Raw genomic sequence first — 20,324 nt, 5'->3', positions numbered from 1 at the left:
TGTCCGGGGAAACTTGTCCCCGGAGATTCTGTCGCCCAGTATGGGCCAATGGAGGTTGATTCCAAAAGAGGGCGCTCTCATGAGAAGCTTGTACACAGTTCCCCGTGTGTGGGGCAAAATCTGGGGGGAGGGGGCACACATAATCTCCTGCCACTCCGCCTCACCTCTGCATGAAAAGGGTGTCCCGGACCACTCTCCAGACTCAGTGCATTCACGTTCTCTATCCCCGACCTCGTTGAAGCCATCTTTACACGAAAAGCTGTCCATATAAAAATCAAACTAATATTTTGCTCATAAATAACTCCTGCTTCTTGTCTCATACGGAGCTCCGGAATGTCATGTCATTGTATCGAGCTAACAACATTGTGTTGTTAAAATTGTATTTCATTCCATTAACTCAACACAATTAGTTTGGCACTTCTGGAGCACCGTACGCAACTGGTTCACTCAAACGTAATCATAATATGTTAAAATAAATAACAGGTTTTCGGCTGCAGCCAAACACCTTCCTCCTTCTTTATAATCATAAATAATTATGGGACAATTTAAATTATTTGATTTTAATTTCAATTTTTTAATTTGTTAGGTATCAAAATCCTTTAAAGGCAGTGGACACTATTGGTAAATACTCAAAATAATTATTGGCCTAAAACCTTACTTAGTAATGAGTAATAGGGAGAGGTTGATAATATAAAACATTGTGAGAAACGGCTCCCTCTGAAGTATCGTAGTTTTCGAGAAAGAAATTCCGTATTAGGGGAATTCCGTACAAGACAGACAACGGTCACAAAAGACAAAAGTATTTTCTGTTGGAAACTTACCTGCAAGTAGAACCGTAGACATCACCGAGAAAGCCATCTTGGTTTAAACAAAGCCTCGTGCCACCAGTTGGTGTTGGGATCTCGTCACAGCTGACCTCTGGGTGGGGAGTGGGATAGGGGTCAATACATCCAAATTAGTTGATGATCATTAAATCAAAATCTTAGTTAATTAATACACAAAGGTCGCGGGTTCGAATCCCACCGAGTAATCGTCGGGTAATTTGTTTTCACAAAACCCTGGAAAGGACTGAGATACAGCGCTAATACATAGGCCTACATTGGTGTAAGAGTAAAAGCAAATCATATTCGGGTTTTTTCTTCTTTTCGAAATGGTAGTTGAGCTTGGCGGCCGTGTCCAAATTGGTGGTTGGCTTGATTGCCGCGTCATCATACGTTGAGGTATAGGACTTCCTCATTAACACCCTTACCAATTGTCGTAGCCGTAGCTGTAGCCGTAAATTCGGACACAGTTCCCCCCCCCCCCCCCTGCTCCCCTCCCCGGGAGATCCTGTCCACAATACGGCGAATTTTGCACTACATAATTCTGATGCCGCCCTCTGTTGAAACATCATCCTTCAGCCCACGTTAATTTTACCACTGAGTGGACAGAATCTCTGGCGGACAACGACCTTGCATCTCTACGATCAAAGCACACTTTTCTAAGGCCATTTTCGAATTCACTTCTTCGGGTTTGGATTCGGCTTCCGGGCCCCGTTCTCTCGTCTGAAGCCTTGGGCACGTACGCAAAGCACGCGCAGTTGTCAAAACAACCGCGGGGCCAGGCTAGCCTGAGCCGAGTTCAAAGCCGAAGCCGTGTTTTCGAAAAGGATCATGAAGCTAAAAAAAGATGCGCTGTTTGAGTCTGCTGCCATCTAGCGGCCAAAAATTGAAGCCAATTAGGCGGAACTAACTTCGACACTGTGCTCTGTCTCCTGACCAAAGGCCGTTAGCCTTGCATCGGCGTCTGGCAGAGTTGGCAGGGTCGAACAGCTCGTAGCCGAGGTTGCATTCAAACGAACACTCTGATTCGTAGGTGTTCTCGCAGACATCCGGTCTTATCCGACCATTCGATGGTGATCGAAGTCGTGGACACCTTTTAACTATTTTAAAAGAAAAATGATAGAACCCAAAAAGTATTAAGAAGGCTCCTATTTTGGTTTCAATTTCATGAAAATCAGTATGATCTAAGTTATGAACTATAACTTAGATTGTGTTGTAGTTTGTATGATTGCTTTTCATCATTTCATTTAGTGTACCCGTTAACACTGTTTTGTCGAACAAGTATATATGGGCGTTCCTTTCCAAGTTTGTTGTTTTTCTTGTGAAGGTTTTCTTGCAATAGAGTTAATTGTAAAAAAAATCATTAAGCGTTTAATGAATACTGAATCAATGATTGCCCCAAACATGGAAGCCTCACTCGAAATTCTTCCATGCATTGAGAGAAACATGACGCAGCGATTTATTTGTCAACAAAAGGTGCAGGGCAACAAAAAACGTGTTTGATTTTATAAAGTTCAGATTCTAGATAGAGAACGTATCCAATCTTACCTTTGCATGTTTTATCCTCTGCACGAAAGTACCCTTCCAAGCACTCGCACGCCGAAGGAGATGTGCTGCCCTCTGCCGTCGTGGTTGAGTGAGGCGGGCAAGGGGTACATTTACTCACCTCTGCGTTGTTTGACTTGTATGTACCCCTCGGGCACTCTTTGAGGGGTAAAAACATGAGACAATTAGTTTCAAGCTGTTGTGTAGTTGTGCACGTGAGAACTGCACACACTTCAGAAGTGTACCTTCGTAATGTGCGTGCACAGCACCTCACTTGTTGTATTTACAAGCAATAATGGCAATACCTGCCCTTGGAGGTGTCGTGGCCGAGCAGTTAAGAACACCGAATTAAAACTCTGCTGTTTCGTCTCAGTCGTGAAACTCGTGTCCAAGTTTAAGCAAGACACTTAACCATTGCTTCGTCCTTCGGATGGGACGTAAAGCCGTTGCTCTCGTGTGTTGTGTAACGCATGTAAAATAACCCAGTGCACTTTGATATCGAAAAGAGATGGTGTTCGCCCCGGCTGTTCCTGGCTGTGGCTGCTGAATGTGCCTTATAAACCCCTTAATGTGTCTCATAATTGGGTCTCAGAATTCATACTTTTTGTAAAAATGTATTTACTAAGGGTGGGTAACTTGTTAGTAAATACGTGCGCTATATAATACTTTAATGTTATCGACGCCATTACTTAGTATCTACTTTGAATCTGTACGTTTTAAACTATTAATTTTACTATCTATCCATTTTTGTTTACAGTACTCGGGAAAGTGGACTCATTGGTATACAGTGCTTACACACTTCGGTTTTTTTTTTTTTTTTTTTTTTTTCTTTTGCCCTTTCCTGGATGGCCTCGACTCAACAAACTTTCGTTTTAATAAAACAACCTAAAAAAGAAAGAACAAAATGTTCAACAAGTGAAATTAAGTGTTCTTTTAAACGCAATTGTTTGCGTCGTTTACCTTCTGTTAATCTCATTTTTGGCGGGCTGTTGATCCAGTTGAAGCCCTTCCGGGCGCTTCAGAGGGACTCATTGCGGGGAATTCCCTAGTCTTGGTGCAAGACGTTTCTCGTTTCCCTTTTCACGCACGCCGCGGCCAATTCACCAACAGCGCCCGCACCGACTCAATCCGCACCGACTCACGTGACTTAGTTCACTCACCGCTCCCCCGGAGAAACGTCTTGGTCCGTGTACATGTTTGAGTTATGTGACCTCCGTATACATATTCAACGTGTGGGTCAACAAAATACTACGCACGCGCACAACTGGAAACAGAGAAGCAGGTCAGCCTGGTAACCTGCATGCATCGTTGTCCGAATAAACATCGCTGCTGCCGCGGGAACCCGGGAAATGCACATGTGCGTTTGTTGTTGTGCGGTGGAAATCCGAAAAGGTTGCAATGTATTATAATAACAATGACTTATTTCCCTGGCCACTGGACCGCCGCCGGGCCTTGGCCGCCTCGGCAAAACTCGATGGTGTTTATTTGCGGCAGAGAACTTGTTACTTGTAGAAGATATTGCCAATAATTTCGAAATTAAAGAAAGACAGTCAGTTATTATCGGTATTAAGCACAATTTTGGGAGAAGAAATCACACCAACCGCCAGTATGAATATATGTGAACAATGTGATTCCAAAGATGCCAAGTGGCGAAAGGGCAAAGTGATAGGGAACGAAATTAAACAACAGTTCTCGGCCAATGTTGGTTGACATCCAAATGTTCACTAAGTTGGTAATGTCTTATAAGTTATTGTACACTACACTAACTTCTGAAGAAATTTAAGTCGTAACCACACTGCTTCTCTAAGAAATGCAACTCTTCTTATAAAATCTTTTGTGATTATTTAAAAATCAAATGTCGCTTTGTTTTTTTCCTGTGGCAAGTTTCATTAAAAGCAAGAGATATAATTTAAATGCGAAAAGGGACTCATTAGCCCTTTCAAAAACAACGTGAATTACTGCAAGATAACCGGGCCAGACACAATTTGACTGGTCTTTTGATCATTGTTTGGACAGTGTGTGTACAGCTTAAAGTTTGCTAATAATAGTCCACACTTGATTTAATCTGAACAAAGATACACAACAGATAAGTGTTTCATTGATTGAAAGACATTCATTTTAATAACATCCATTTCAAGTGCCATCAAAATAGTTATGTACATATTTACATGTATTTTTTAGTAAAAGAACTTGTATGTAAAACTTAAAACAACAGATGAAGCCTTTGTAACTCGATTGTAAATAGTTGCAGGTAATCATTTAAATTTTGAAAGGTATACATTTACTGCCTATTAGTTGATGCTGTCCAGTGATATATAGCCACATACATGTAAACTGTTTTTGACTAGGAATTTACATGTGACCAGCACACCACAAGATAAAACCTCAGTCTGACTTCATGTGCAAGAGACAGTAACTTGTTGGTTGTTACAGTAACAAAAGGCTATGCACACTGTGTCAGTTGCTTTTCAAAATCATCATTTGCTACTCAATATTACCATTCAGGATGCAAACATGCTGGATGAAATTGTTCACTGCTAGTATACATAGAATGCCATGAGAAAAAGCAGATTTGCATTGAGGTTGGCAAACTACAACATACTATACAACTTTTTTTCACCAACAATCTTACTGTGTTGTTAACGTTTTCAGCAGCCTTTTTTTAATTTGACTACATGTTGAGCAGTTTGAAAAAGAAAAAAACAAGAAGACCTAATCAACATGTTTTTGTCTTGAACCTTTGGCAATGTCAAATGATACAATAATAGTTGTTTAAAAATTGAGACAAGCTCACTGTGCTTATTATTACAACAGGATGAAGAAAGGACAATCATTGTTTGGTTTCAGTGTAAAAACTCACTGTTCATGAAATTAATATAATAACACATGTTGACTACACTGTAAAAAAAAAAATCGTATTTTTACAGGAAATTCCTGGCAGTCGGGACGCCAGTACCATCCTGTAAAAAAACGGTGGCATGGAAATTACGGGACTCACTGTTATTAAACAAGTTTAATACATTGTCATTCAACGTTGTATTCCTTTAAAATAACGGTATTTACCCTGTCAATTTGCGACCAAGTCCCGTTTTACAAGTGCCCAAAACTGTTATCTCACATTATGTATATTGTAATTTAACGGTTTGTTCCTTTAAAGTAACGGTATTTACCCTGTCAATTTGCAACCAAGTCCCGTTTTACAAGTGCCCAAAACTGTTATCTCACATTATGTATATTGTAATTTAACGGTTTGTTCCTTTAAAGTAACGGTATTTACCCTGTCAATTTGCAACCAAGTCCCGTTTTACAAGTGCCCAAAACTGTTATCTCACATTATGTATATTGTAATTTAACGGTTTGTTCCTTTAAAGTAACGGTATTTACCCTGTCAATTTGCAACCAAGTCCCGTTTTACAAGTGCCCAAAACTGTTATCTCACATTATGTATATTGTAATTTAAGTTTGTTCCTTTATAATAACGTTAATATTCCAGTAAATAATCAGGATTTACCGTCATTTTGGAACCGATTCCCGTTTTATAACAGACAAAAACTGTTATCTCACGGGGACAGTTCGTTATAACACGTCAGTGATTGTAATTCAACAGACAACAGTTGTTTCTCACAGTCCCTGTATGGTTTATTTATGCCACAACAATGTAATTTAACAGGATGATTTTGTTTCAATAAAACTTAGGATATAAAACCTTGATTTTAATTTTAATGTGATTGTAATATCACAAAACCGGGTGGCTGAGAGGAAGCTGTTTTATGAAAACATTTAAGTACTGACATAACATGGAAAGTTTTTTTAAAGCTTAACTTTGTGATATTATTGATCTCTTTGTGCATTATTTTGAAAAGCAATGTTTTATGTAAAAGTTTTAACTATATAATTGCTTTACTTTAAACCGGCTTAACTAACCAAACTATGACTTTTCATAATACCACAAATAAAGAAACTTTTTTTTTTAAACACTTGGAAAACTTGTTTTGTGGAGGTAATTTATCAAGAAAAGAACTCTAAGAAATATACTTTTCATGAAAATTCACCATAATATAGCACTAACACAAACTTATAAAGGTTCAACATATTACCACCAAAAGTCTTCAAAAGCTTTCGATTTTCATCTTGACCATCTAATCAGGGTCTAACATCATTGAATAGTAATTTACAAAACAAACATTTGCAAATCCTGTAACAAATTTGTTTACTGGCAGATTAATTTTGAAAGGTTCAACATGAGTAAGTCTCAAGAATATATAAGGGAAAAGGACGTTGAACTTACTTCCTTTGTTCAACTTCCTTTTTCCTTCTGTATTCTTGAGATTTACTTTCCTCATTGTTTCAATCTTGTAACTTTCTTTCGATTAGAAATTGCTGTGTTTAAAACCTGATTTTATTCTTCAGAGCATAATTCCACCTTTTTGGCAATGTCAATAACAAACACCTCATTTACACAGAAGTGCAAGAACAGGAAAAAGGTTTTCTATACCGCAGTTAATCAGTGCAAAATGTCAGTCGGTTCCCAACCGGATAATCCCTCGAGAACAGACAATTTGCTTTCAAAATTATGGATTATTCCAGTTTTCGTTCCAACAATGTGCACCATTCATAATTTCTTTTTAGCGATTTTTGAATATTTATCATTAAGTGTTAGCCCCTAATCCACGGCATCTTGATTTGTGGCATCTTGATTTGTGGCGTGTCTCTATCATTGTAGGAGTTTACACATTCCACTCAAAGGACTTCAGTGCATTAGTGAGCTTCAAGAGACCTGCATGTACCGCTGTCTTCTTCTGTCCTCCCTTAGTTCCTTCCTGTGGATTGATTCCCACCAAGCATCTTTAAAGGAAACAAGAATGAGTTATTGCTCAGACAACATTTATTTTGTTTTAGCCATAATGACCTTTACATTTGACCTAGGTGGTCCAAAAGCAATAGGCTTCTGGGGGATCCCTAGACTAATCCACAAACCAAGTTTGGAGTTGATATGCCATGTCCTCTTGGAGTTATTGCTCAGAAAACATTTCTTTTGTTTTAACCATAATGACCTTAATATTTAAATAAGGGGGGCCAAAAACAATAGGCTTCTTTTTGTGCATGTTCATATGTTGGGTTTGTCTCCAGAACAAGCATTATTGGTTTTACTCGTTTGTCAAAAACTATAGCACTTCTGGCAAAAATATTTCAAGGGATTTTTTCTAAAATAACCATCTTCATACCATGTGTAAATCTGTGAACCTTAAGATTTTTCAATCTTACCAATCATTTGGTTGTGCAGCTATTCCTAAGCATTGGCCTCAATCCCTATGAGTTTCATTAAATTTCAGTCACACATCACTGCACAGTTGTCAATTAATTTGGAATGTGTGACCAAGTTCCTTGCAACATAAATGTCAGTGTTGTGTTGAGCATAAAACTGAAGTCTTGCCATGATAGCCAGGCAAATGATTCCAATCCCAACTGCAACCCTATTCACAACATGAGGGCTTTTACACAGCTTAACACAGTATTGAAATTGAATAAGGCAAGGAACTTGGTCAGTGTTCAAAAATGTTTACTCAATGGATAATTGTGCAGTGATGTTTGACTGAATTTAAATGTAACACATAGGGGTTGGGGCCAAGGCTTAGGAGTAGCTGCACAACCAAATATTTTCTAAATTGACCTCATGGGTTTTGTGGTTATTTCCAAAACAGTCAGTCGGAACAATTTGGGGAACATACTGTAATTTGAAGTATTCTAATGCACTGTAGTCAGGTGCTCGGCCTTCTTACTTGACCACTAAAAAATTAGCGTTTAAAATGTGCACTTGGAAGATATCCCTTTGGGTAACTATAGGGGTGCGACCGATGTCCCCCAGTCCCTATCTTCCCCGAATCCCTTTGTTCAACCCTAACTGAAACCCTTACCATTACCCTAATCCTAACCGTAACTGTTTTTTTTTTTTTTTTTTTTTTTTTTCTGGGGGGGGAACACAGGGTTTGGGAACATAGGGACATTGGGTGTACCCCAACTACAGTACTGTATTTGTTTACTTTTGTTTTACCAACCTTTGAATAAACTCCATTACTCCCGCTGAGGTAGCCGGATACTGTAGGTTGAAGATGTAGTAACTGCCGAAAAGCATGCAGAGTGCGGTAATGGGGTTGTCCACATCAGCGACTGTCAGCTGTCCAATAGCAAGTGACCATTTGTTGGCCTCTAGTAGCTTCCCTGAAAATCAAAATGCAATTTTTATCTTGGGGATGGGGTGGAGTATGATAAGATTTGAAGGTAGCATGGTGGAGATAGCAATAATTCTAAAGATTTACGGTAGCACCATGTGACAAATCTCTTTGGGAGGGAACTCCAGGGAACTGGAGGGAATTAAACTTGATGTTCCAGACAGTATGCTCTGCTCGTCATCAGGAGACTGTGGGGGGTATGCTTAGTGAATTTATTTGAATGAATGGACTTAGTGAATTTATTTGAATGAATGGACTTAGTGAATTTATTTGAATGAATGGACTTAGTGAATTTATTTGAATGAATGGACTGAATATTGTTGTAGCACCAGGTAGTTTAACAAGTAAATTTACATGTACTGAAGCCATCCAATGTCACCAAGGATGTTTAAATTTGAATAGATAAATATAGCCCCTTTACTTTCTGGGGATGGTAACATAAGTGTGCTGTGATAAACAAATGAAGCAGTGGCGGATCCAGGAGCCCTAGTTACCTTTCCCATTTTTGCGGGAGCCAAGAACTATTCCAAAGGGATATATTTTTTTACTCACCCTGTATACTTGGATAATCAAATACATGTACTTACCATTGACAAGCAGTCAGGGATTTCCGGGTAGGTCCTCTTTGTTGAAAACAGGTTTCTCAAGTTCCTGTAAAGCAAATATTTGATCAACATTTACTAAAACAACTGGATTTGGTAAAAAAAAAAAATTAAAAAAAGTCTGAACAAATGAAGGACAAAATTAAGGGGTCAACGATTGAGGATGTTTACACATATGACACAATGGGTGATCAAAGATTACAAACATGAATGTGTGTTAACTCCTCCTCTTTTACATGAATGCCTTGGATAGACTCACAGTGCGAAGTACAAACTGTTAAGTGCTGATTTTTCTGTCCACATACATAAATGCAGACACGCAGTCAAAACTTTCAGGAGAAGGTTTTTAAAAAAAAACATTATGAGGAAAGTATATAGATATATTTCTAAGTTGCTTACCTCCGTAGAAAGGATGTGGCATCCCCTGTCCTCACCAAAGTAGGCACACAAAACAGTGATTAAGCCAATCACTTGTGGTGACTTGTTGCCCACTACATCAACAGCTGCCTCTAGTTGCTGGAGTGTATCCTGGAGTTGTTTGTTTCGCAGACATGAAGAGTGCTGCTTAAGGAAGCGCAGAATCTTGGGAATTTTGTCCTTGAAGCTTTCTTGCACCTTGTGCATGATGTCAGTACCAACTAGCTCCTTGAAGTGCATTAGCATAAACTTCTCATCAAAGAGATATGGCCAGTCCTCAATTACATCAAGAAGAGCACAGTTGGCTTTGTTCAGCATTGCTCTCTGTGTTGCATATGTTGTTGACATCTTTTCCATGATTTGGGTCTTATCCGTGTGAGGCTCAGATGCGTGGAGAGCCTTCAGCTCGTCTTTAAGCAATACTTGACTTGCCACTGTTTCTCCCTTTGGAAGTGATATAGGCTGCCAATTTATGCAACCATAGGAATCCCGCTTTTTCTTTGCCGGGCCACTAGATATTTCATCCCCAGAAGAGAATCTTCCCCGTTTCATTGAAGGACGACTTATGTTGTCGACTCTGTTAACCAACTGTGAGAGCAGGCTGTCATAACCAGATCCAACTTTCTCCCCACCAAGTTCATCAATGAAAGAATCCGGAAACCTCTGAACAATTTCGGAACTTAATGCGCGCAGCACCTTTGTGCGGGGAAGTGATGTAGATGGTTTATCCAGATCATCTACAATGATGCGTATCATCTCTTTGCGAAGACTTGGCGCTGGTCTTCTCTTTGCCTCTAATGCTGCCATCAGCAGTCTGGGCATCTTCTGCCATGGAACACGGGTGCTACCTGTTTCAGCAGATGACCTTGATGGGAATGGGTTTCCCACAGCAATTTCCACACTGGATTGGCTACTCTCATCAGTTGCTGATGATGATGAACTTCTTGAGGATGATGAATCATCAAGTTCGAGTGTTGCTTTGACGGGACGATTTTGGGAGCCACTTTCTAGGAAATGCCAAAAGGGCAAAAGTAAAACAATCTTTTTCAGTTTTGAAACAAATAACAGGAAAAAGACAGTGGAGCAAAAAAGGACTCAAATACCGCCACTAGCTGCACGACAAATGGAGTACCTTAGCCAATTGTTTTAATTGTTTCGTGAACGTGAGTGAAAAATGGCATAATGTAGTGCATCTGTGCCCCACATATTCGGCCAAGTGGTATAGTGGGACACAGATGCACTACGCTTTTGTAGTAACTTCAATTACTGACTTTAACCATGCTTTAACTCACTGGATTAGGTTAACGAACCATGTGTACATGACTTTAATAAACAACAAGATGGATGCCAACACAACTACAAAACACCCTTTCTACAAACAGTCAATAGAGGGCGCTAACACAATAATCAACAACAGGTTATCACAACTCCTCCTCCTTTAGATAATACTTAACACAACAACTTAAAGGAAATAACAACCTGAACACTAGAACATTCAATCCAAGAGAATTAGTTTCAGAACCAACTTTCACAGGTCTGAAGGAAAACATGCATTAACCTATTGGCTGGTTCCACTGTTACATGAGGAACTATTATTAATCAACAACTGTTTCAATGGTAACAAAAGAAGAACTGTGTTTTTTAGAGTCACAGATCTGGAAATCCATAGAGTTCAGGTTTGGTGCGAACGCGTGTGGATCTGCGAAGTTCAATGTCTGGTTCTGTGTTCTGTGAGCCAGTCTGCTCTGCTGGCATTGGACTTGGCTCTTCCACTGATGGTGTACTGTCAATCTGTACAAGTGGTTGTTCACCAACCATTTCCTCCCTCTCCGATGAAGGAATGGGCCAATTTGGCTCCAAACTGGGTGTGTTTGAGACATATCGAAAACGCATTTGATCAACATGGCGCCTCCACACACGACCATCCTCAAGTCGGACTGTGTACATAAGATGGCCACACAATGATACTACACGCCCTGCCATCCATCTAGGGCCCGGCGCATAATTATGCACATAAACGGTGTCGTTCACATGAAACGAGCGAGGTTTTGCGTGTTTATCATGATGTTCCTTCTGTGCACATTGCTTGTTGGTTACTCGACGTCGTAGATCCGGACGGACCAAATCAAGTCTTGTCTGCGGTCGACGATTCATCAACAATTGAGCTGGGGAAATTCCTGTCGTGGCATGTGGCGTGGTGCGATATGTGAACAAGAATCGTGACAACTTTGTCTCAACAGTACCCTCATTCATACGCCTCATTGCGGCCTTAAAAGACTGAACTGCACGCTCAGCCAACCCGTTGGATGATGGGTGGAATGGCGCGGACCGGACATGTTTAATGCCATTCCTTTTCAAGAATTCCTGAAACTCTGCACTGGTGAAATTACTGCCATTATCGGAAACAATAATATCTGGCAATCCATGTGTCGCGAAGGTCTGACGCAGCTTCTCTACTGTAGCCAGTGACGTTGCACTATGCATAGCATGTATATCTAGCCACTTGCTATGTGCATCAACAATTATGAGAAACATTCGTCCCATAAATGGACCTGCATAATCCACGTGAAGGCGTGACCATGGACGCTGGGGCCACTCCCATGGGTGCAGTGGTGCAACTGGTGGTGATTGACGTGAGGTTTGGCATGGCGAACACTGTTTGACTTTACTCTCAATGTCTTTGTCCATGCAGGGCCACCATACATAACTGCGACCCAACGATTTCATGCGCGACACTCCAGGGTGCGATTCATGTAACTCCTCCACAAGACGCTGGCGACCCTGTGGGGGGATGACAACACGTGACCCCCACATTATGCAGCCGTCTTGGATGCTTAATTCTGTTTTACGACAGATGTATGGCTGCAATGCTGAATTTGCACATTCTGCTGGCCAACCATTCATCACAAATGATCGCACCTGTGACAATACCGGGTCTCGGCCTGTCCAGAGGCGAATTTTCTCTGGGCTGACTGGTGTTGACTCCATGTGATCCATGACCATGACATAATCCGCTGGAACTGGTACATGCGAAGGTGTATGGGGTAATGGTAATCTGCTCAGTGCATCGGCATTACCATTTAATGACCCTGGTTTGTAGACCAACTGGTAATCATAAGCGGAAAGTGTAAGTGCCCACCGCTGAATTCTGGATGATGCCATGGGGGGTATCATTCGCCCTTCACCTAATAAACCGAGCAACGGCTTATGATCAGTAGATATCACAAACTTCCTACCGTACACATACTGATGGAACTTTTTTACTCCAAAGACCATTGCTAATCCTTCCTTGTCTAGTTGTGAATAATTACGCTCTGGTGGAGACAGGGAACGTGATGCATACGCAATTGGATGTTCTGTTCCATCGGACATTCGGTTGGCCAGCACTGCGCCCACACCATATGGACTAGCATCACATGATAGCACTAACTCCTTCTCTGGGTTGTAATGCACCAGAACTTGAGCTGAAACTAACAATTCCTTAGATTCACGGAAGGCTTTATCCTGGGCTGTGTCCCATGACCAGCGGGTGTCCTTCCTCAACAAACAGTGCAAAGGGGCTATGAGCGACGACAAGTTGGGCAAAAACTTTGCGTAGTAGTTGAGAATACCCAGGTAGGATTTTAACTCAGTTACATTACGGGGGACTGGCGCATCCTTTATCGCTTGCACCTTCTCCATTGTGGGATGCAAGCCTGTTGCATTTATCCGATGTCCGAGGTAAACTACCTCTGGTGCGAAGAACTTACATTTCTCCTGTTTCAGTCGGAGGCCTGCACTTTGTAGTCTGGTAAGTACTCGATCAAGATTAGCAATGTGCTCTGATTCAGATTTACCTGTAACAAGGATATCATCGAGAAATGCCACTGCTTGGGGAATGTCAGCTAACAAACTTTCAATGGTCCGTTGGAAAATGGCCGGTGCAGCTGAAATTCCAAAAGGCATTCTCGTATACTGGAACAGTCCACGGTGAGTGTTAATTGTCGCAAGTTCACGCGAAGGTTCATCGAGTACAAGTTGCAAGTAAGCATGACTGAGATCGAGCTTGCTAAATGTCTGACCACCAGACATTGCAGCGAACAATTCCTCCACTCGAGGGAGGGGGTATGAGTCAACATTAGCAGCCTGATTTACTGTGGCCTTGTAATCTCCACAGATTCTGATCTGCCCATTTTCTTTAATAACTGGAACAATGGGTGCTGCCCAACGCGAGAATGTTACTGGTTCAATGACACCACTCTTTTGGAGCCTATCGAGTTCATCTTCCACTTGTTTTTTCATGGAGAAGGGCACGGTTCTCGCCTTACAGAACTTGGGCTTTGCATCTGTTTTGATATTTATTTTTACAGGTTGTCCTTTTAGTTTACCCAAGTCATCCCGAAATAACTCTTCATAATGATTCATAATCTCAGCAGTCGAATCAGTGTGCCTGGCATGGTGAATTTCTTGCCACGCTAACTTAAGATGGCGCAGCCAATCTCGTCCGAGAAGATTTGGTCCTTTACCCGACACAATGAGAAGTGAGAGTTGAGTCTTCTGATCGTTGTGTTCTACTGTAACTGAACACGTACCAACCACAGGTATTTTCTGGCCTGTATAAGTTCGTAACTCGACGTGTTCCCCGGTACGAAGTGAAGGTTTCTCGTGCTTAAATATGGAGTCATAAGTGGTCTCACTCATAATGGAGACAGAAGCACCAGTGTCAATTTCCATTGAGACCTTACATTTGTTTATCAGTACATTTGCGATAAGCGGTGGCTCTTTGTTTTGTGCCGAGGTTTTATACATTGTATAGTTAGCTTCTGCATTCACAGGGTTTTCGAAGTCAGGTTCCATGCAGTACGCTTTATCCGTGTGAACTTTTGACGCTACTGGGGTGTGAGACGATTTACCACCCCGACAAACTTTGGCTAGATGTCCCTGTTTCCCACAGTTATGACAAATATACGAACGTACCCTGCAATCAATTGCAGAGTGATCCGTGCGTCCACATCGATAACATTTAGTGAAGTGTGTACCTTGTTTGTGGGGCTGTGCTTGTTGTGGATATGGCCTTGTTTGGTTAGGCCCCCTGGTGCTGGTACTACTAGCAACTTTATTGGCTTGCTGCAGGGGTCCAGCGGCCACTGATACGGGCAAAGACTCGAGGTTTCTTTGAAGGTCTTTGGCATTCTTCATGGCTAGCTCCATGGCTTGTGAAATTTCCCACGCTTTCTTGAATTTAAGGGAGGGCTCTGATAACAGCCTTCGTTGCACTCGCTCATCCTTTAAGCCACATACTAAGCGATCACGCAACATATCCTCTAGTGTAGACCCATACTCACAGTGTCGTGCGAGACGGCGTAATTCAGCAACAAATTCTGCAGTTGTCTCTCCTTGTTGCTGAATGCGTGTGTTAAACTTATATCGCTGAACGATTACCGAGGGAAGTGGGTTGAAATGATCCTTAGCAATCGATATTAGTTCATCAAAAGTCTTTTCTCCTGGTTTTTCTGGTGCTACAAGGCTTGATATCAACTTATATGTGTCAGCACCACAAACACTTAATAAAATAGCTCTCTGCTTACCAGCATCCTCTACATCGTTCGCTTCAAAAAACTGCTTCAATCGTTCCACATACAGAGGCCATGCTTCACTGTCCTTTTCATCTTGAAATTCACCGATATTCCCAAAGGTATTCATACTGATATTTCTTCTGGATGTTCTCCCTGTTTAGCAGGATCCCATCCTCGTCGCCAAAATGTAGTAACTTCAATTACTGACTTTAACCATGCTTTAACTCACTGGATTAGGTTAACGAACCATGTGTACATGACTTTAATAAACAACAAGATGGATGCCAACACAACTACAAAACACCCTTTCTACAAACAGTCAATAGAGGGCGCTAACACAATAATCAACAACAGGTTATCACAGCTTTTGGTGTTCCACAAGTGTGAACGGGATAACAAATTTATCTTCAAGCAAACTTATTTGACATGCAATAAAGTCGTAACTAGCAAGTTTTACATATGAACCTTTCAGCGGTTTACTGCATGTAGCTGGAATGTTGCTTGCAGCTTTGAATAGCGCAGGACACAGGGTGCAATATGGACCATGCAATACAGTATATCACTGTTGTTGCCATTGATTGAACAATCAGAATTGAGGATACAAGTTTGCTTGACGATAAATACTCATGTCTTATCTTTAATGTTATTACTTTTTTTAAAACAGTCCAGGTGACAATCTTATTTTGGTTTAAAATTAATTTTTTCAATTTTGTTTAAAAATGATAGCAATATGCTCTCTCGTGCCTTACTTCAAAGATTGTCATTTTAATAATATAGAACTGAAACCCCCAAAAACTAAAAAAAAGAAAGAAAGAAAACAAAAAAAACTATCCCCCTTCCCCCATGTATTAAAAGAGACAGGTATATTGCCCAATGTTAAATGGACCCATACATGTACACATTGTAAAAACACTAGTTGCACATTTGTTTTTTATTGTCTTTCATTCAAAAATACAACTGTGCAGTGATGCGTGACTGAAATTAAATAAGACTCATAGGGGTTGAGGCCAAGCCTTAGGATCTGACCTCATTCTTATTTATATTTAAAACAGTTAGATGGACACTTCCTGGGACGTACTGTATATGGCCAAAACAATTTAGTGTAACAGAATATGAATGGAAGTATTTAAAATGAGAGTAGATATTTGTTACAAAGTGCTAAGCCATTGACATGCTCTTGGGTTAAAAAACCATGTAAGTATTTACAGTGAACTTACCAACAGGGGGCCTACAATTCAAATGGTCTAGCAGCCTTCTTGCTTCAATCGGTGTGAGGGTCTGAGAAATATCCCTCTCATTAATGTAGACTAGGTCATTTACAGACTCGACACCCATTTTCTGAAGATACTCAAGGAATGATGCAAGACGACGGCGCTTGATGTTTGGCAATATGTCTCTTATCTTTTCTTCTACATCATGCAGATCGAGCTCTGACTCACTGGAACTGCTTTCCAGTTGCCGACTGTCCATGTTGAATCCTGACATTTAATAAGAAATTTGCTAACTTTATTTGCATGTGTCCCATGCGTCACCCATTGAAGGCCTTTACAGGAAGTGTTGTGCTACTGATCAAATTATCAATCTACTTTCACGATTCGTACAGTTACTTATTAAACTGAGCACATGGTTTATTCTTTAGTGTAATCATTTTACAACCGCCAACTTTATAAGAAGCCAAGGGACAATAGTCTACGAGATCACAATATGACACGCAAACAACGCTGGAGTCACCACTTTGTCTTTCATCATGGATTTTGTACAGACCCAACTTACACAGAAATGTAGACTGACATGGTCTAACAAGGAAATAAACTTTCCTGTGTGACTGTGATACAATAACAAGTAGTAAACAAGAAAATGTCCAGTTACCAGCGGCATCTTTCAACAAGACATACATGCCTTTTTTATAAGATGTGCCAAACACTGATGCTTCATCTGAAACTTCACAGTTTTGCATATGTAAATCCATGGCTTGTACAGCTTTCTGGATATTGTCTGCATACATATTTGAGTCAAATGCTGTTCCACACTTAACCTTTACATCATCAGGGAAAATATTCCCGTGAAAAGAATATGCATGCATTAATTGATGCCTCTCTGACAGCATTGCAGTGACATTCTTAAAATTCTGACTGATGCGTGCACACTTTTTGAAGAAAGCATGTTTGCTTTCGAAACGCAAGGTCCATACTCTGATCAGTGGGCCAAACATCAGTATGAGCCATGGGTAGTGGCAGAGAAAGTGGTGTTTAGGTCTAAGTTTTTTCTGGGGAAACAAGTCCTTCCTTTGCTCGAGATACTCATCAACAAGGACCTTGAGATAGGCTACTTGGGATGAATCAATGCTTGGTGAAACTATGATCTCCACAATCTCCTTCAATTTCAAAACTAACTCCCAAGTGGGATTCTCAGTGTCAAGAATGTAGTTATACATAACAATAGGAAAAAATCGTAAAAACCACCAATTTTGGACAGCATGCCCTCCGATCTTTTCTCCTTTCCTGACAAAAAACAACATATTCCTTGAATCACACCCACTGAATGAAATTCTTGCCAGCTGTTTATTTAGGAGTTCATATGTGAACCAGTGCTTGTCAACAACAAAATGCTTGATGTACAATGCCAAGTCATAGTCTACTACACCTTCAAAGAGGTCATGACCAAGGCAAGGAGGCAACCCAGGATTAACTACATGATAGAAGGACAAAGCATTGAAAATTGAATCAAATTTGATCCCTTCTACATGATCAGTATCACCTTCCTGCAAAACTTGTAGGGAATTGGTGTACGTCTCTTTTGTTCTATACAATCCTTCAATGTAAGGTGGGCCTTCGGCAATCTCACTCTTACTTCGGAGACAGTAACGGCAATAGTAATTCGCACAGAAACTCTCACAAAAGCCTCCAATATAATGAGAACCCAACTTGTCACCTATTATAGCCAATATAGTGCCCTTGACAACTTCCCCACCATGTACAGAGATTCCTTGACTTTCTAATTGTTGTAAATCTTTAACAAGAGTAGATAAAACTGCTTCTGGCCCAAATTCCTTGATTGATTTTTCTTTGCACAGCATTATCAACTGCATAGCGTCTACTTGTGACCTGCATCTGGGATCAATGTTACCAAGAGTATAATAAATGCCTAGCACCTTATGTTTACATCTTGCTGACCCAAGTGGGTTCACTATCTCAAAACTATCCTGAAACAGAAGTATTTGCAAAGCATTGGGATTGCTCTGGAAAAATGCATTCTGTTTAAACACTTTACCATCCTGAATATCATGCAGTTGGTTTACTTGGTTACTTCCTCCATCATTGCAAACTGGCACCCAATGTCTTTGCACTGATTTGTCTTCACACATAACCTTCAACGTTTCCTGAATTGGAACATAGTGGCAGACATGTGATTTGCCTGAAGAATCTACCCCAAGATTGATTTCTACTGGACTCACAAAGTTGAATGCATTTTTGTAGTAATTTTTTCTGAGATAAGTCGAGCGAAGTGTACCACACAGTTGGGACTGAAACTGGTGTGATTCTTCCGAAGGAGCTAAACTACATCCCAATTCAGCTATTCCATCCAAAATGTCATCTGCCACTTTGCATACTACATCACCAGAAACCCCTGCTTTCAGGAGTTTAGACTTGACATTTGTCTTTGCACTCTCACGAGTCAATTGATGCAGAATGTTCATTTCATCTACTATTGTTTGAATAGTTGTTTCAGGAACAAGGGACTTTGAGTACAACTTCAAAAAAAACAATGCAATTGCCTTAGTATATTCAGCTACACTAGCTCCGGTTTCAACTCCATCTTTATTATCAATATCATCATCTCCACTGTCTTCATAAGTATTACTGCCATCAAAACAAATTGCAGGTTCAGTGACACTGTGTGGATTAGAAGTTTCAATGTCCACGCCTGAGCAAAGTATTCTTGGTGTTAGTGAATGAACTGTATAGTGTCTGTGGTATCTAGATATGTGTGAAGAGAAGGAAGTCTTTTTATTGAATTGTTTTGTACATTTTCCAAATGGGCATGGTACATTCAATCCTTCCTTAATGTGATTTTTCAAGTGTGCCAAGAACTCTTGAATATCAGAACACTGCTGTTGACAAAACTGCAGCATGCATTCAACAACAACACCTGCACTCTGGTATGTGGCATTATTTGCATCCTCATCACGAACGCCACCATGATGTCTTGATACATGTGACACTAATCCCTTGTAAGTAAAACATGTTTTCATACATCCTGAGACACAACAGGGAAAGTGTACATTTCTCTCATGCCTATGAATTTGATAATGTTGTGTGTATGCCTTTATAGTCTTACAATGTACATTACAAATGTGGCAAAAAGGCTTGTCCTTTGGCATTGCATTTTCCATTTTGTGAGAATATTAAAAGGAAACAAAGCGAACTTAACCAGACCATAGATGACCAGACATGCCAGATGTCCATGTAGACCCAGCCATCAATTCAGTCACACAATGTCATGAATGCCGCCTCACCACCCATTCAGTTCACCATTGACAATGACACAACTGACATGACTGACGTTAAAATGGTAATTATAGTGTAGTTAGTAGTTGGTACATGTATTATATTAATAATAAATAGGCTACTCAACCCGACCATGGAGCAAGGAAAACTTCAGTCAATCACTGACAAAAAGCAAACATTACGTGGGCCCTAAATGTGCTCAGTTTAAAAGTAACAATACTTGGCCAAGTTTTTTTTAATTCAAACAATTACAAAACGCATGAAAAAGTGCCAAAAAGCAGTCAAACCTTGTCAACGAATCTCCGAAAGTAACGTCAGTAATTTCGCCACGGCCCAGTCTAAAATTCCGCGTTTTTGAATAGTCTGGTAAGCGCTATTGTCATGCGCATAACAATGCGTATGTTTTGCTTTGCTTGTCGGCTGAAACCAGTCGGAAACGTGATAAAACTTGCATGATCTTCCAACTTCAAAATAAACTTTAAATTATTATTTCATTAGATAAAACTTAAGTTAAAATTTGAACACATGAACATTTTAAAAATCATTTCGAAAAGGATGGATTACAGTGTAAAGGACCAAACATGAAACAAATCTTAAAATGGTATTGTCGACAGAGACCGTTCATTACAAAAAGTTTGCGCGGGCG

The 20,324-nt window shown here is 40.4% G+C and overlaps 2 protein-coding genes across 3 annotated transcripts in view; both read right to left on the bottom strand.

Annotated features, from left to right (window-relative positions):
* The window catches only part of LOC117293867 (hyalin-like), a 33,880-nt gene that overhangs the window by 7,873 nt on the left and 5,683 nt on the right, over positions 1-20,324 (bottom strand). For both annotated transcript variants that reach the window (XM_033776336.1, XM_033776337.1), the window contains exons 2-5: positions 2,370-2,525; positions 1,733-1,921; positions 822-918; positions 165-259 (exon numbers count right to left, since the gene is read on the bottom strand). In XM_033776336.1, the coding sequence (XP_033632227.1) occupies positions 165-259; positions 822-918; positions 1,733-1,921; positions 2,370-2,525 (537 nt within the window). The remainder of the gene's footprint in view (positions 1-164; positions 260-821; positions 919-1,732; positions 1,922-2,369; positions 2,526-20,324) is intronic.
* On the bottom strand, positions 9,230-17,696 carry LOC117293868. Its single transcript, XM_033776338.1, has 2 exons — positions 16,388-17,696; positions 9,230-10,622 (listed from the first exon to the last, which is right to left on the bottom strand). The coding sequence occupies exons 1-2, from the start codon at positions 16,653-16,655 to the stop codon at positions 9,454-9,456; spliced, it is 1,437 nt and encodes a 478-aa protein (XP_033632229.1). The 5' UTR covers positions 16,656-17,696; the 3' UTR covers positions 9,230-9,453.

The sequence above is a fragment of the Asterias rubens genome, chromosome 8 (genome assembly GCF_902459465.1).
Source record: "Asterias rubens chromosome 8, eAstRub1.3, whole genome shotgun sequence".
NCBI lineage: Eukaryota > Metazoa > Echinodermata > Asteroidea > Forcipulatida > Asteriidae > Asterias > Asterias rubens.
Note: the sequence above shows the minus strand (reverse complement) of the source record. Positions and strands in the feature narration are given on the sequence as shown.

Excerpts from the sequence above, each read along its gene's own strand:
- LOC117293868 (XM_033776338.1), bottom strand. The coding sequence starts at position 16,655 with ATGTCAGGATTCAACATGGACAGTCGGCAACTGGAAAGCAGTTCCAGT. Across the intron at positions 10,623-16,387 it reads GAATTGTAGGCCCCCTGTTG|AAAGTGGCTCCCAAAATCGT; the intron begins GTAAGTTCACTG and ends GGCATTTCCTAG.